The sequence below is a fragment of the Ammospiza caudacuta genome, chromosome 2, assembly GCF_027887145.1.
Source record: "Ammospiza caudacuta isolate bAmmCau1 chromosome 2, bAmmCau1.pri, whole genome shotgun sequence".
NCBI classification, from domain to species: Eukaryota; Metazoa; Chordata; class Aves; order Passeriformes; family Passerellidae; genus Ammospiza; species Ammospiza caudacuta.
In genome coordinates, this window is record NC_080594.1 from 107,878,928 (window position 1) to 107,896,720 (window position 17,793).

General features: G+C 37.5%; 1 protein-coding gene across 1 annotated transcript in view; it reads left to right on the plus strand.

Moving 5' to 3' along the window:
- Positions 1-17,793, plus strand: part of POLA1 (DNA polymerase alpha 1, catalytic subunit) — a 184,676-nt gene that overhangs the window by 142,764 nt on the left and 24,119 nt on the right. The window contains 1 exon segment of the mRNA XM_058824903.1: positions 377-473. Coding sequence (XP_058680886.1) covers positions 377-473 — 97 coding nt within the window.

Sequence of the window (17,793 nt, forward strand, 5' to 3'; positions counted from 1 at the left end):
ATTTTTTTCTTAGTTCATTGTATTGTACCAAAATTATTCCTTTGTCTCGTCATTCTTATGATTTCCATTTTCTTGCTAAGGCATCATTGTGATATGTGTATCTATAAGAATGGATAAATGTATTTAAGTTTCTGTAAGAACTTACAAGTTTAGTTGATTCATGTAAGTGTTTGGTGTAAATTGTGAGGAAAGTATAGAGGTGTAATAAGGACACTGTAATAATAATTCCAAAAGCTGACATGACTAGATCATATAAACATAAATTGTTGGAAGAAACCCAAATAGAAATAATCACTTTTTAATAGTGGACTTAGAAATGAGTGCAGGAGACACACTTTTGGGTTGGGTTTTTAATTGCTGTCTTCTTACATTGCAGTATTCTGACAAGGCCCTGTACACTCAGCTCTGCTTTTACCGATACATTTTTGATGTGGACTATGCGATGGATAAAGTGGTTACTGAGGAAGAGAGAGGTATGTGTAAAATTTTAATTAATTAACAATGTTTCAGTAGCAATTTGCATGCTAGACACTAGACCTACTGTACTCTTCAAATCTGAACTATGAGGCTGTAATCTAAAATATAAAGTAGAAGAAAGTATGAATTTAAGAATCCCCTGTGAAGAGGGGAATGCATTCAGTCAGAGTTCACCACTTTAAGAATATGTTACATGCCCCCTTTCTGCTTTTGAAGTTACTGTGTTTTGGAAAATGTGCTTTTCTTGCATGTTACACACTTAGAGAAATCCCTTTGCTTGAAGGACATGTTACCTTCAGTAAACAGATTAATTAAAATATGTGCATAATTAAAATTAACATTCAACTGTTAGTATTGAAGAGACACTTTTTATCAGGGAGAAAAAATGAGGACACAAGAAAAGCAGTAATGCTAATTGTCTGCAGACCTCTCTAAAATAAAATACAGATTAACCTGATCTTAGGAAGATTTTTTTGTCTTCTCCCAATTACCATAACATTTCTGAACTAAGACATTTCTAAGCTGTAACAGATCAATGGGTTTTGTGCAGCTAAGTGATTTTCAAGCTGACAGAAGAACATTTCTGAGAGTGGGCTAATGCTTGGAATTGTGAAAAAGGCATGTTTGGGTCCCACCACTGAAGCATGGTGTCCACAGAGAGCACTGGGCTGTGTCCTCTGTGGATCTGGAGGTGCCTGTGAGGAAAAGGTGCTGCTGTTGGGACTGTCTGTGTTCTGATGGCTGCTCTGCTGTCAAAAACATCCCAACCCCTGCCCTGCTTCTGCACTTAAGTTACTGGCTGATGAAAAGAGATTAAATAAAATTCAGTATTTCTAAATGTTATTTTGATAAGCCACATATGGAAATGAAAATAGTGTAACCTCTTAGCTAAAACCTGCTCAAATAAGCAAACAGGCTGCTTTTGGCCTCTTGGACTTATATTTCTTCTTGCAGAGGTTTTCATTTCCTCTCCTGATTGCTCTAAGTCAGTGAACTCACTCTGGTGTTTGCATTTCACAGTAGCTGTGTATGTCCAAGGAGGTCCCAGTGTGTAGCCATGTCAGTCTGAAACATCTCTGGAGATGTACTAAGGAATGTTGTGGAGTGGATGCTGCTGGTGGCTGAAACCAAACTGTGTGTAGATCTCTCACCCAGTACAAGGGCATAAGAGTAGAAATCATCAGTAAAGATCATGTCATGGGTGGTTACATCCACTCCCCTTCTACAGCATTCCACTCCATTTTTCAGGACTGCAAGTTTCTGGAACTTCATTTGGAAATCTGTGAGTGGTTCTCACCCCTCAAAGGTGCTTCTCCTTTTGCCGCCCTTCCAAAATGTGTTTCAGCCTACTGATCTGTGATGATTAAAAATTCACTATAATTTTCATGTTCTAACTTTTTTGTGGCTATTTGTGGCCATTCACTAAATGTTTATTTGTTTTACTTTCCTGATGTTCTCTGCTATGCTTTTGGAAACAGTGATGACATCTCTGTTTTGTTTTGACACTAAGGCAGAGACACTCTTAGATTTCTTTAAGAAGAATTGGTCTCTGCTGTATGATTCTCCCTCTTAACACCTTTGTGTGCAGTCTTTTCTAGGTTGAATTAGTCTTTGGAGTATGAAAATGTAGAAATTATGTGGTATTTCAGATGGTATTTCTCCAGTGTCTTGTACACTGGGTCTGTATATTTGTTGGATTTACGTCTTGTGGTGCTTTCTTGAGCCACCTACACCCTGTTCATAGCTGCTCATGTCATCAGCTTCTACTGAAGTAATGATAGAAATCCTGAGGTTTGAGAGGCTTTCTTTTCCTCCTGTCATTTCAGAAGCATTAGTTTATTCATATCTTAGGCTCATGCCACTTGTTTTACTTAATTTTCCTGGTTTCATTAATTTTTGACTGCTTAATCTCATTTATAATATTAGACTTCAAGGTTAATAAATTCTCTCTGAAAAATAGTATGGTGGCTTCTGAATCCACGTAATTTACCACCTTCTGCTTTAATGGGAAAATCTTTCTTGGACCCTGACTGCTAAGTTCAATAAAATTAGTTTTCAGAGTAATTCTTAAGGAATTGTAAGAATTCTAGTAGGTCTTTTTTCTCTCGGACAGTTAACCTTTCAGCATGGTGTATTTTTCACTTTTTTGTAGCTGTTGGAAAAATTATTCTATTATCTTCTTCAGTGATTTCAGTCTTGATGTTGCAGCAGGAGTCAAGGCCAGATAAATTAAATCTCTTCATTTTCCTTTGACAATTGGTTCTCTTCAAAGCAGTTGGCTTTGTGGGTGTGGTAAACCGATGTATAATTCTGTCCTGTTTTTCATATCTCTTTTGGCAAGAGGATATTTTTCTACAGTATATGCAGAATTTGACAATAATTATCCATGGATATTTGTGTCAGTATCCTCTGTTTTCTTGTAACATATTTTACTGATATACTACACTTTATGTAGGATTAAATAATTTTCATGTACAATTTTTGTTGTAGGTCTGAAATGGAAATCTGGTGAACTCCCCTTTATAACATGAAGCTAGAGTTTATTTTCCCTTGTAACAAAAAAGATTTTGTTTCCATGCCATCATTCACAAGCCATTTTGTCCTTGATCTGTGATCAGTGTCTTTGTCAAAACTGGTGGCAAAATTTAAACGTAGGTTTTGTATGTCTTTGGTATTTTCAGTCTCCTCTTTGTATGTGACTAAACCACTGCTTGACTGTTGTTTTGATTTTGGTTTGGGGAGAATTTTTGCTTTGTTTTGGGTCATTGTTTCTTGAAGCCCAAATTGCATAGACTTTGTTGTTTCTACCTCTTATTGCCATTTTTCCTGAATTTTTAAACACCAGTTCTTCTTTTTTGTAGATTCTGTTTATTCCTATTAGCAGCTTGTCTTGGAATGTTCTTCTTGAAAAGGAAAAAAGTTTTGATGGCTGAAGATTGAAGATATAAATCTGTTTTCCACTGTAGTTTGAAGGAATTCATGTCTTATTCAGAACCTTGAGATTTCACTACTAGTTCACTTGCATTTTCTGTTCTTGCCTCTTCAAAACACAGAATCTTAATTACAGAGCAGGTTGTGTTTTTTCAGCTATTTATACTGAAGACCCACACTATTTGTTGAAATTAAGTCTAAAATAATAATTGTGAAATCAGTGGGAGTTCAAAAAGATATCCAAGCTGCTTCCTTTCCCTGCTAGAAGATCAATACCACAGCCTACTTTTTACAGATGGACTAAATTTAAAAATCCTCTGGCAATGCAGGTTCTACAACTTGGCAAGCTGTACACACAGTTTCCTGTGGTGTTTGGTGTTTTCACTGTACTTACTGTAGAAGGCTGGTTTTGGTATCTGAGGTGAATTTTGCTTTCTGAAGCTTATTCTGTGCATGATGGGTGATACACTGTTCTCTTAGTGAGTTTTACATATTTAAAACATGCAATGCTGTATTCTAAGTCTCTTTCAACTCCTAACCTGTTTTGTGGAGGAACAGCAGGAGAGTTTTCCACTTCTCTTTGTGTTTGGTGGTTGGTTTTTTTGTTTGGTTGTTTGGTTTTTGTTTTTTGGGTTTTTTCCTAGACCTCCAGTAGTTCAGGCCTACCACAGAGGAATACAGCAAAAGGATTAATTAATATGTTTTGCAGACTCTACTTCTGCTTATTTATACTAGTGTGTTGATTAGAGCATCATTCACTCATGTTTTATTTGAGATCTACTGTAATCATTAGATATTGTTCCATCTTTTTCCTGTAAGAATCAAGAATAAGCTGACTGGTCTATGTGATGTTTTCTTGTTTCAGTGACTGGTAAAGTTAGCATTCAGTTATACCACTCAGGAATATTTGGATTATATATTTATGGGTCTTTTGTCCTATTATTAATACTAGCATTTCTTTTCCATACTGATGTTTCCTTTCATCTGGAAGTTTAAGGTCTGTTATGATGATACAATTTAGTAGAGTTAACGTTGTGATACAGTGCAAGGTTCTTTGTTGTCATACTACAAAAAGTGAAATTCTGAAAATTCTTTCTAAATTAGGAACTGTTGCACAGTTAGTATTAGGTTAAAAACCAGTTTAATTTTTAATATTGCTATTCCCAAGCCCCTAATTTAAGATACCAGTAATACTAGAAGGGCTGTTTGTTCTCAATTATTTTTTTAATCTCAAAAGGAAAAAATGCTCTATTGTAAGTAGCAACATACTTAGCATGTTTTCAGTACTTTCTGACAGGCTTTAAAGCTGGGCTGTGGGTTTAATCAGACTTTGCTACTTAGGTGAGCAAGCAGAGCAGTGAAAAGCAGCAAGAGTAGCAAAGTAGTAGCATCCTCTCTTCATGTAGATGAAAAAGGTTAGGCCAACTGTCAGTGATTTTGAACATCTGAGGTTCAAATACAGGAGTGTGCTCACTCTCTGTGCTCTAACTTCAGAATGGAAACCAATGTCTTTTTATGGCTATGTCATCAGGAGATCAAAATAGAGTGTAGTAATCTTTATCTCATTATTCCATTCAAACATTGGCATTGTTAAATATTCAAAGATATTACTGTTTTCATTTTGCTCCTACTACAGTAAAATGAAAACCTCTGAAAGCAAAGAGAAATGGAGCCCCCATAAAGTCACTACAGCTACTGTGCCTTGCACAGATGTCTCCAGTTTCCCCTGACATCGTCTGACATCAAATAGAACATAAGGATGCTGCAATCTACTTATTCCCAATGCATTAGTATTCCTGAGGCTGTTTCTGGTGCTGTGATCTTTTTGGGGAAATAGGATCCTTGTCTGTTCCATACAGTAGAAAGGGGCTGGAAGCTGCTGCCCTTCAGCTGCCCCATTTCTCTGAGAGGGAAGGTCACAAATGTTGTTTGCAAGATATTTGAGTGTTTCAGAGACAGAAAGTGCAGAGCTGCTATGGTGGATTCTTTCCCAGAAAATATTTAACAACCCATGGAGGTTTGAATCTGAAAAGTCTCAGCATATCCTCTTAATGGATAAGCAGAAGAAAGTGAGGGTGGGAGGAAGATAACTTTGGGAAAAGCAGTTAAATATTCCTGTGTAGCAGGGAGACCTACATCTTTGAGGTATATGCCACTTTGTGGAAATAGAATGTAATTGTTTTGATCATATACTTACAGGCTGTGGTTTTGTAAAACCAAATGCATATTCAAACGATGTTTTCATGCTTTTATTACAGCTTCTTCTCTGCACCTCACTCCACCCTTCCATGCAAACATCAAAAATCCCTATTTTACTTTATGGATGAATAAACTGAAAAATTATGTTGGGAAAAAAGAAACTCTTCTGGGCTGTTAGACCTAGATGTAAAAAAAAATCAGTTCTGAATATTTGTGTGAATCCTGTCAGTTCAGTGGTGAATGTTCATAACTTGGTGTGTCAAGTAGCAGACTGGAGTGATTTTTTTTTAATGAAAGACTTTTTGTAAATCAGAACAATTTTCCATGTTTTTATCAATATACAGACAGAAGGCGACAGCAAAGTGCTTGTTGCAGTAGTTAAGAAAGGGGATACAGTTTTCTACATGTGAGTTCCAGTGGACTATAAGGAAAGATTGTATCAATTATCTAGGTGTGTCTGTGTGTGCGTTTATTTGTGAGATGGCAGCAGCTGAAACCTGGCCTGTCCCTTTTCAGAAGGAGCAGTTGAATAAAAAAACATTTCTGATGGCATCACACCTCCAGGCACCATCACTAAGACTTCAGTTCACTGTAGTGATCTCCACATCCAAGCAAATAAAAGATCCTCTGCACATTTGCTGTCAAGTACTTTGTCTTCCAATCATGTTGTTTTGAAGAGACTGTAAAATAATAATTTTCAAGAATTTAATCTGTCTTTCTTCAAAAGCACTTGTTCATTTTTCCTTTAATGTGTTGTTTTGAAGCGAAAGACTTGTGAACTTTTTTCTTTTTAATTTGAGTTCACTATTTCTTGAGATTTCTTGAGTGTTTTTAAATCTAACTTTTTTGGAAAGCAAAAACTGAAAATTATGTGCAATAGGGTTTTTGAGACTTTTGATGTAATATATGGCGGTTAGATTATCTTTAAATCTTAGGTTACCCTCCCCTAATGATTGTGCCTTTTTTATTGCTATTAGACATTTTTAAGATCTTAAGTGTAATGTTTTCTCCATTCTGTTTCTGATAATGTTGTCTTTTAGTTAAACCTACAAAATCTAAATAACCCCATTAACATTGTACATTTCTATAACCCTTTCTTTGAGCATAAAATGTCTTGGGTTGGTACACCTCTCTTGGAGTTGTTTTCTCTACTTGTGAAGGAAATAAATAGAAATAATGAGTTAAAACTGTTATAAAATGTCTACAATGTGGAAAATCTGTGGCATGAGAAGAGTGCATTTACTGTGGTCAGACATTAAAAAAAGGGTTTTGATTAATGAAGACTTTTTTCCCTTGCACATTGTATTAATGTTGCAGATGGATGAGGTAGTGGCTTAGCTAAATTCTGACTCCTCATAAATTGGAATGGTTATTTGACCATGGGGTTTTTTGTATGTGGGAAAAAGTGAACAGAAATATCCTCTCATTTGCACGTCAGGATTTTTTTGCTACTCAAGTATGAATAGGTGCAGGTCAGCTTGTCATCTCTAATCCATGAATGGTGTCATCTGCCTCTTCCTTTATCACTTCTCTTGTGAGTTTCTCTAAACAGAAAATATTTCTGAAACCGTTGTTTCTTCACTGTTTCTTTTCTGTCTGAAACACTGACATTTTTATTATAGAGACCTTTGTGGTTTCATCTGCTTAGTAGGAAAGTTTGGGGTTTGGTTTTTTTTGATGGGGATCAGTTCTGCTGTTGTTCACTGCAATCCAGAAATGACAGCATTTTAGTGACTTCAGCTTCTCACAGCAGTTGCTTTTTTTCTGCAGAGAAAAGTGCAAGACTAGCATGTTTTTCCTTTTAGAAGATCCAAAAGTTTTATGGATCTGATGATGCTAAAAAAAAGTTACAAATTCCTGTGTTTTAGATACCAGAATTCTGACATCAATGCTACTTCTAAAAAAATTATTTTAGTAGAAATTGGAAAGATAAATGTAAACAATTTAACTCCATAAAGTGCATTCAGTATGTCTGCCTAGGCATCAGAAAGATAATGTAAAGCTAGGGCTTAAAGAGATTTTTAAAAAGATACAATTATCTGTATGATTTTTAAGTCTCATAAGAAATGTATTTTAGAACTTGCCAGTGATGGCTTATAATCACTTTGATATTTTGAGGAAAATGGTAGCTTTAAACAGATGATACAGAATTTATTTTTAAAAATGTATTGTGCTTATACAGTTGATGGCTTTTATTTCCATAATGTTTTTTACTACATAATTATACATCTTAATTACGTAATTACCGTCATAATTATTATGTAATTACATGTAGTTCCACTAATTACAAAATCAGGAAGTGTAATTATCTACTAAAAACTTTCTGAAATCTTATTTGTTCACTAGAGATTATTTAAAAGACCAGTGACCTACTGAAGATGGTGTGCAGTGTCGTACTTCACACCAGCACTGTCTTTCCCCTTCCGCATGGGCAGTGGGGTTTGGCAGGGCTCTGGAAGGGCTTCCATGTCTTTAATTATGACTTGCCTTCATAGGAGGTTGTGGAACTCAACTGTGCTGCCTGCAAATTTAGAGCTTCTTAATTTTTGCTGTTGATGCCTCCTGTCTTTAAATGTAAAGACTCTGTGGCTGAGCGCCCAGGAGGTTGCAGGGTTTGAGTGAACACCTTTGGGACATTGTTTGTATTCTGGTTCAGGTGTTTGGGGTCAGGTGTAAAGATATTTGATAAAGTTTGTTTATGGCCATGTATCTGTGGAGTGAAAGCTTGACTCCACAAAAGATAAAGGGAATGCAGTTGATTTCTCATGCCCAAAGATTTCTTTTATTGCATAGAAGTGGTTTTGAAAAAATTGTTTTTCTGTACTGATATACACTTACGCCTGTATGTTGTTTCGTTACTTACTATTGCATGTTCTTGGTTATAAATTTGTCCTATCATGCAGTTTGAAACCAAAAATAGTTTACTGCATGTTATTGAGGAGTAAAATTAATATTCAGTACAATCAATGGTTCTTTTGTCTTGGTGTTGTATTAAAAGAAGATAGTTACTTTACTTTCTATATGTTAAATAAATCATGTGCTACCTTTAGTAGTTTGAATGAAAAGAGCATTGTAAAGTGTTAGTGTTGGTGGTCTGGTTTTGTTCTGTAGCACTGTGATGTATCAAAATGGCATCAGAGATACAGAACTTTTTCTCACATGCATTATGACAGCAAGCATTCATTTATTATGTCACAGTATTAAAATCACCAAGAAGAAGTACACCTCCAGTAACAGAAAGCAGAATTAGTATGAAAGGGATAATTTTTTAAAAGTGAACACTAGTTGTGATACTAATAAAAGGGAAGAAAATTGTTAGCTATGTCAGAAGGGAAGTGGTGAAAAAGAAGCATGAAGAAAGGGGGGCACAGAAATACTGAAATTTCTTTGGAACACCTCAAGACTTAATACTGTGTTGCACATGTATCAGAGTGTAATTTTTCTGTGCTTGTTACATAAGGCAACTGTTTATTGAATACTTGTCAAAAGCTGTTCTTAGCTCCCAAACTTGGCCTGGGTTTGCAGTTGATGTGAATATGTCATCTTCTTGATGTTAAATGTAATTACCTCAGCTCACATCTCCTAAGTATATTAGTCCTAAAGAGAAATTGTCTCCAAACCCATTTAAATTATATGGACCATTAAAAGAAACACGTGGAGTCATTATTTGTGAAAACAGGAGCCTTAGTTAATCTCCAAGATTTAAATTATTGCTGCAAATAAAATTATGTTAATTATTATACTCACTGAAGTATAATAACTGCACGGGAGACATTTCTTTTGAAAATCTTTCTGTATCTTCAACAAACAAAGGATTTCTATCAAATACATTATGAAAATATAGTTATGCTCTCTTCTCTAAGAAATGGATGGAGATAATCTCTTCTTTTTATTAGGGACTAGTAAGCCATGTAGAGAATAGCATAATGGAAGATTTTTGTTTTATTCCATAGGGGACAAAAAAATGATGCATGATATATGTATAAACATATAGCACAAGGCACAAGACAAAGAAGTGTCTAAATGCAGCTTAAATTTGGTTTATTTAAATAAAAAAATACTGCCTTCCATAAAGGAGTGTACCATTTTTGCCATCTCTACATCAGAACATTGTGGTGGTATCAACTGATCCCAATTGATGTATTTCTGGAGGAGCAGGGGCAATGGAGCACTTGAAGTCATGGGTGTAGATGCCTTGAAAATAAGCAATGCACAAGACAGTGTTGGAGTAAATATTCCAGAAAAGAAATACCTCTTTGTCTCCTGGGCAGAGCCTCCACTTGCAGTTTTCAAGTCCCTCTCTAAACAAAGCCATGCTCATTCTGTGACCTTTGTGGTTATTTTGGCATTGATCTCATTCTAACAATCCATCTACCAAATTTCATGTTTCAGTCTAATTGATTGTCTTTTGAGAACAGATTAGTTGTCTGTGACAGGCCAAAATGTGGTTCAGCCTTCAAAAAAAAAATTACAGAAGGATGTTCTCCTGTCCTGGCTTGTCCCTCTTCTGAGAGGGAACCGAGATGGGTACAAGGGGCAGCGGGTCAGGTTAGGGAGCTCTTTGTTTTTATGTGGCAGAAATAGGTTGGGAAGAAGTTGATTTGATCCTGCAAGGATTACAACTGTTAAATGCATATCAAAATGTTTTCCTATCTTATATTATTTAACTCAGAATATAATAATGTAATTGTTTTGACATGAAAACGTTACGTACTGCAGTATTTCCATCTGTCTTTAAATAGACATTTTTCACTTTGTGAGAGATGCATGCAGTAAGACAAAACAAAAAATGAATAAAAAGAAATGAGTGACAGCCAAGCTAGTTTATTTATATTATAAAAACAAATAATATTTGACATTAATAGAATTTTACAGGCTTGTAATTAAAGTATTTAGCTAGTTATGGTATTGTTTTTTATTTCTAATGTGACAATATATGTTCCATAAACTAAAAGTAGCACATTTGTCAGATTAATATTTTAATTTGAGATTCTGTTACCTAGCCATGGTAGAGGGCAATAAAGCATTAAAGAGACTTTTTTTTTAATAGAGCTGAGCCTGTAGTTTAAAATTTACTAAATGAAAAATAGTGGTGAGTGACCAAAACCAAAGTAGTTAACATACTTAGAAAGAGCATTAACTGCCATGTTTTTGAAGAGTAATGGTGAACTATAGTAACCAGAAACATGATGTGGAATATTCCATACTTTAAATTTTGTATTGTACAAGAATTAATGGGTTTGACATTGGTTATCGTGAATGCGGTGGCATGATAACTTGAGACTAATTCAGTTATTTTGAGTATTAATTAATTTAAGAGACCAAAAGTGTGGCTTCTTGTTTGGAAACAAGTGCCATGTGTTTTTTGAGCACTCTTGGGGATGGTGGCTCCACCATGTCCTTGGGCATCCCATTCCAGTGTTTAGCCACTCTTTCAGTGAAGAAATTTTTCCTGGCATTCAACCTGAACCTCCCCTGGTGCAGCCTGAGGCCATTCCCCCTTGTCCTGTCACTGGTTACCTGGGAGAGGAGCCAACCCTCACCTGGCTACACCCTCCTGCCAGGGAGTTGTAGAGAGCAGTGGGGTCTCCCTGAGCCTCCTTTTCTCCAGGTTTAACACCCCCAGCTCCCTCAGCTGCTCCTGGTCAGGAGTCATGCACCAGATCCTTCTCCAGCTTTGTTCCCCTTCTCATGGCACAGTCTAACCAAAAAGAGAAAGAAACAGAGGTTCTGATTTGAAGGTTTATTTTGTGAAAGTCTGGATGCAAGTTTAAAGCCACTATTTCTATTCTTTCCATTTCTGTGCTCCAAAGATTTATCAGCTGTTTCCCAGTTTAAGCCCTATTTCAGTTACCACAATGATGGAAGCAACCATAAAGGACACAAATTAAACATCTTTTTCATTTTTCCAAAAAAAACAAGAACTCCAATAAAATTGAGAAATTACAATGAAGTGTCCATGCCTTTTTGAACTTATGAATACAGTCTGAGGCCTTTGCTTCCTTTTGGTTTTATTGTTTTATTTTTTTTTTTCGTTCTGGCAAATTTTGACCAGGAGAAGTATTCAGTCAGGAGCTCCTGTTTAGACAAAACATGCATTTTATTTCAGTATTTAGTCTGTTAACATAGGAGCATGTCAGTATTTTCTACCAAATACCAAAAAGTATAATTTTTGTTCTGTTAAGGCATTTAACACTAGTGATTTCTGGTACATACATGTGTTCTCTGTCATGCAAGTGACTGCTAATGCTGCACTGACCCATAGGGACAACAAATGTGCTTTGTTTCAACCTGAGCCTCCAGGACCCTCTTTTGCCTGTGGTGTCTGGGCTTTGGGGCAGCTCTGATGTGTCTGACTGCTGCTGTCAGTGCTTCTCCATTTCCAGGCATCTCTTCTGCCCTGGCAAAAACCTCTCCCACTCAGGTGGGTCCTGCGTTTGCTCAGCTCTCCCAGCAAAGAATCACAGAATGGTTTGGGTTGGAAGATCACAGCAAAGAATCACAGAATGGTTTGGGACCTTGAAGATCACCCAGCTCCAGCCTCTCTGCCAGGGGCCGGGAACCTTCCACTAGACCAGGCTGGCCCCCCAGCCTGGCCTTGGACACTTCCAGGGATGGGACATTCACAGCTTCTCTGGGCAACCTGTGCCAGTGCCTCACCACCCTCACAGTAAAGAATTTCTTCCTGATATCTAATCTAAACCTGCCCTCTGAGTGTGAACCTATTTCGTCTTGTCAGGACATGCTCTTGCAAACAGTCTCTCTTCAGCTTTCCTGTAAGTTCCCTTTAGTGCATTCTGGTTTTCCTTCTTCCAGTTCTAGTAATGGCTTTTTAGAGGGGAAATACAATAATTTTGATAGATTCTTGAGAAGTGATAGGCATGCTGGGCTTTCAGGAGCCCTCATCTTCACACTTTTTTTATTTAAGTAAAGACTGTTCAGAGATCCTTTGGAAATAGCTTTCAGTTTCCTGCTCCCATCAGCATCCATTGGCACCTGCTGCATGTTTTACACCCCTGTCCTTCCATGCATTGAGGTGCTGGTGCTTTACTGAAATCGCTTGGCTGCTCTTGGATTGGCATCCTTTACCAAAAAATGGATATGAGAGGAAGGTGACAGTACACTCAGACAGAAGTTTCATGAGGATAAAAGTTTCATGAGTTTGCAGAAGTTTCATGAGGATAAAAGAACGGTAAGATGCAACCACAGATTACCAGTGTAAGGTAATCCTTATCCTTAATACTCCATGGTAAAGCCTTACATTACACACTCATATGTCAGGATGCCTTGCAGTTACTTGTCTGTGTGCCTCTACCCTTGACTGTAGAAATAATATTGGTGTTTCAACATTATGCTTCCAAAATTATGTTTCCCTTTGGGGGGATTTGAGTTGTTGAGGATTTTTTGTAACATAGTGATTGTAAAGTAAAGTTCTCTTTCATGGGGAAGGAAAGGGCTGTGAATTTTTCATTTGGTCTTTGATTCTTAAGAGACAGGTAAAGAACTTCCAGTTGTCCCATCCAAACCCAGGGCACTGTGTTAGTACTGTAATTAAGGGCCCAACAAAATATTAATACTAAGGTAATATTTTAATAGCTTGCCACAGAGATTCTTGTGGAATTTTTTATTAAAGAGGTTGTGTTTTTAAAGGAAATGAGAAATGCTTGTTTTGAATTATGCGAGGAAAGAGCATTAGTGCAAAATAAGAAAAAGACATAAAAGAACAGAGCAGATGTGTGAAGTGAATTTGACAAAGAACAATCCCAAAATTCTAGGTATGGAAAATGCAGGTGAGGGCTCTGAGAAACAGAAATGTTGAAGGATTTTAAAGAGGCAACAGTAAATGAAACTAATTTGCAGTACAGCTGGACAGTCAAATGGGTCATTGCAAAATGTAGCCTTTATTTTTATGGGTTGTTTGAATCCAGTGTGGTTAAAATTAGGTCCTGCATTTCCAATAGGAGCTCCCTAAACTGGATTTCATTACACTTGTTATCCTGTGGGAAGTTTTCTCAATTAGGGAATTGTTAAATAAGATCTCTGTGTATGTATTACTGAAAATTGCTGCACAGTCATGGGCACAGCCTTAAATTGGCATTAGTCATCTCTGAAAGAATTCTAGACTTGGATTGGCTTGAAAATATAATTTTGTATCATCTTGTTCTGGATGTGTACAGTGAGGACTCTGGAAAAGTATGTCAAAGAAGGGGTTTTTATTGTCCTCTAAACATAAAATATGATTTGGGAGGAAATCTCTCTTTGCAGAAAGCAGCACTTTTACAGATGGAGTACATCCTTCTTGGGAAGTTTCTTCAACACTTGCAAGCTGATGTTTTTGAAATGTCTGGAATAGGCCAGTATTTCTGTTGAATAGCACATTTTTGAAGGCCATTATTATGATAAACCATGTTCTTAGCATAATTCAAGTTGGTATATATACTTTGATTTTAAAAATTGAGTTCTTTTCAAACTGGGAGCTACAAACAGCACTCAAGAAAAAACGTACTGTTGAACTTACACATAAATTTTTGCATTTAAAATTTTCTAGCAACATGGGTACTTTATGTCCTCAAGTGTGCCTAGCCAAGAGAAGCCCAAGGAGTGCCTGAAGATCAAACAAACATTCCATTATAAAGCAAAGCTCTATTTGCTCTGTAGAGCAATATATCCCAATTATAAAGATAATATTAACTACCCCAGTGACAGGCCTTTTATGGAGTAAGAAGCCACCCTTATCTTTCAGCTAATAGACATTGCCTTTAATAAAAGATACTGGACCCAGCACTCCAGATGTTTCTCTCCAGGGCTGAGCAAAGGAGAAGGGTCACCTCCCTGCACCTGCTGGGAATGCTCTGGCTGTTGCAGAGTTCCAGACTGTTCCCCCTGCAAGTGCCTGGTTTGTGTTCAGCTTGTTGTGTACCCACTCCTTACCTTGTTATGTAGGTGGCTGAGCCTGTAAATTCTGTGTGAGATGGGGCTTTGCTGTTCTCTTTCTGTCTCAGTAAAGCAAAGCAGGCATTCCACACCAAATATCACCAGTGGAGAATATTCTGTGCAAAGGAGTGCACTTCATCACTGCTGGCTGTAAGGTCTCAAAGTTCAAGCATTTGTGTGTGACTATCAGGCTGTGGTTTGGGGAGAATTAGGCAGTTCTAGGACATGGCTCAGCTGATCTCATCTGTTCTACATGTGATGGATCACACATGAGAAATTCCTCCTTGTTTTGCTGATCATAAAGGAGGTCCAGAGTGGTGACTTGTCAGATCTACACAGCAGTATTGCTGGAGAAACTGTACCAAGAACATGTTACTGTGTTAGATGCCAAATGTGAAAAATTGATGTGTACAGCACTCCAGTCACCTCGAGGTTTTTGAACAATGAATAAAAAGTAACACGAAAGTAGTTTTCTTTATCCTTCTCCAGTTACAACCTCTGTTGGCTAAAACAAAGTGAGAAAAGTGTGTTCTGAAATAAATAATTTCTACATCCCAGAATAACCTATTTTTGAATTGTGCATAGCTAATTGTAATGACTCTGGGGAGGGCATCTCATCATGAGGAGGCAAAACTCTGTAACTTCCATCACTCCTGTAGAAAAGCTTGTCTTGAGGTCTGCAAACCAGCCAGTTAGAAATCACTTACAGAATAGAGTTCTGGCTTCTGTCACTGGAGCAGGCTGTTGTTTTGTGGTTATTTGTAGAGAAGCAGAGGTTGTAGTTCTACACTGGTACTATTTTTTGAAAGGACAAATCTAGAGATGAAACTTCTTGTATTGGGTCATTTCAAAATTAATTTGCAGTCTTCAAGGTGAACAGCTGTTACCTATTATTAGCGTTTTTTTTACCCACAAAAGATTCCAGCAGTTAAAAGCCAACTCCATCAACCTCTGCTTTTTCATATTCAGTAAATACAGGGATTTTGATAACTCCAGACAAAGTTATCATGGGGAGGAGTTTAATATTCTACAGATCATAGCACATAATCTTTTTTCCTTCTGCTTGAATGTCAAGCATGAAAAAGGAAAATATACATTTACAAAGTTGACTTTAGAAGAGCCTTTAAAATATATTGCCTTATGGCAGAGCAGCCTCAGATAATCCATTATTTTACTTGTAGACCCTCTTTAGGAAGGGCAGAAGACAAAAGGCACTCACAGATTTGTAAGTGTATCAAGTTAGTACACTGAGATCAAAGGCTATCTCTGCCTGAGGGACTCTGCACATTCTCTTCCAGATCAGCTGCAGCATCAGGGACAGAAAAATCTACAAAGCATTTTGTTTGCTGTGTGTTCAGTCTCCTGTCATCTGCTAATGCAGTCTTTGTCAGAAAGTACTTAATGTTGAGGTACCCAAGTAACCTGCTTCCTTGTTTCACATCCATTGTTCTGCTGAGTGCATATCTCCTGTGCTCCTGTTCTGCTGACTTCACAAAAAGGGCATGATCAGCAGACATGCTTCCCTAGGTGGGGGGATTGGGGGGGGGGGGGGTGGAAGAAAACAAATGTTTTGGCATCCTGGTAGTGGAGCTGGTTGCACCAGTGGCACAGAGGATATTGATGTGCCCTTGATGTATTATTAGTGGCACTGAGCCTGTGTTCTCACTGTTTCAGAATGGCTCACCCCATGTGCTCTTGAAGGGCAGGATAGAGGATACAGACTCTAGCAGATTGTGTGGGTGGGGGTCTTTGAAAAGAAAGAATTTTGATCAATGTATCAGAATAGCTGCAGGTATGTATTGTATCCATTTAGTGTCTTGTGAAGGATTGGGAGGATTTAAGATGAGTGCACAGGGAGAAATGGGAAAATTGCTTAAAAAAGTTAAAATGTTTGGTGTTCATTTGCTTTTTACATTTCCAGTGTGTTAAAACAGAGTAATGCATTTCTTGAAGTTACTGTACATACACTAGGTTAGAACAGGGGTGATGTTCCCAAGTGCTAAACCATGGTGATTCTTCATTTTCTCCATTGCTTTTTCCCCAGCATTGCAGGGTAAAGGTGGCTTTACTTTGTGAAAAGATTGCTTTTCAGGAGTTGGCCCAAGTTGCTTTCCTGAAGAGGGTATAAGCTTCACCAGCAGTGGAACTTGAGTTATTTCGTGCCTTTCCATGTGAATGACTAACTATTTCTTGGATTCCTTCATCATTGTAAAAGTCTAATTAAGTTAGGTACCAGGAACTTAAGTTTGCCAGAAATGGTTTAATTTTCCCTGGTTCATCTCATACCTCTTGGCATGACCATAGCTAGAAGTGTTCCCCTGCACTTGGTGTGCAGCACCATGACAAGAGACAGAGTTTCAGCTCTGGTCACTCTCTGCTGTGTGCCAGAGGAAAGATGTTCCTCATTCAGTGAGTGGTGGGGTGGTTCTTGCCCATCCCTTGCACTGGTGGCTTACAGAGATTGTAAACCAGCATCTGTAACCATCAGGGGTTGGATGCTCCTGGTCCCAAAAGATAGTTCTGGACATCAGGTGACCTTAGCACCAATGACTCTCAAAGTGAGCTGCTTCTGAGGAAGTTTGACTCTATAATGCTCAGCAGGACTAGTCTGACAGGGAAATAAACCAGAAAATTTGAAGTTTAAGAAGGAAAGGAATTTTTATTTTTAATTTCTGCAAAGCACATGGGTGTATTCAGGAGGAACAGTATGTTGATAGTTTCTTCCATTTCAGTACACAGAGAGATGCTGTTTACCTCTAGATGTATCTATAGATATGGGTCCCCTGCAAGCAGCTACTGCATAATGTGATTATGTTCTTCCAGAGAGTGATGAAAGATTCCTCTGCACACAGTTAGAAAAATCCTGTATTGGGCACCCATCCCAGAAATGTATCCAGGCAGCTGTGATCTGTGGGATTTTTTTCTGGAATTACGTATATCACTAAGAATTATACATTTGTTTGCTCCTCACAGTCTGATAAGCATTTACTTAAGGGTGAGCAGCATTTCATTAAATGGGGGTTGTTTCAGTGTAACAGGTTCCCTTTCAGATAGAAAGGACACACACTTTTATCTTCATCTTTTTTTCTGGTGTTTGGGGATCTGCTTTACTTCCTAACCTGCAAAATATTGTGTGGCAGGTAGATGAAGGTGAATGATGGTGAAAGGAAATGATGGTGAGTTATATCTCGTGCCTCTGAGAATGTAACAAAAGCTCATGATCAAAAAAAGGTGCTATTATGAAGCTGATTT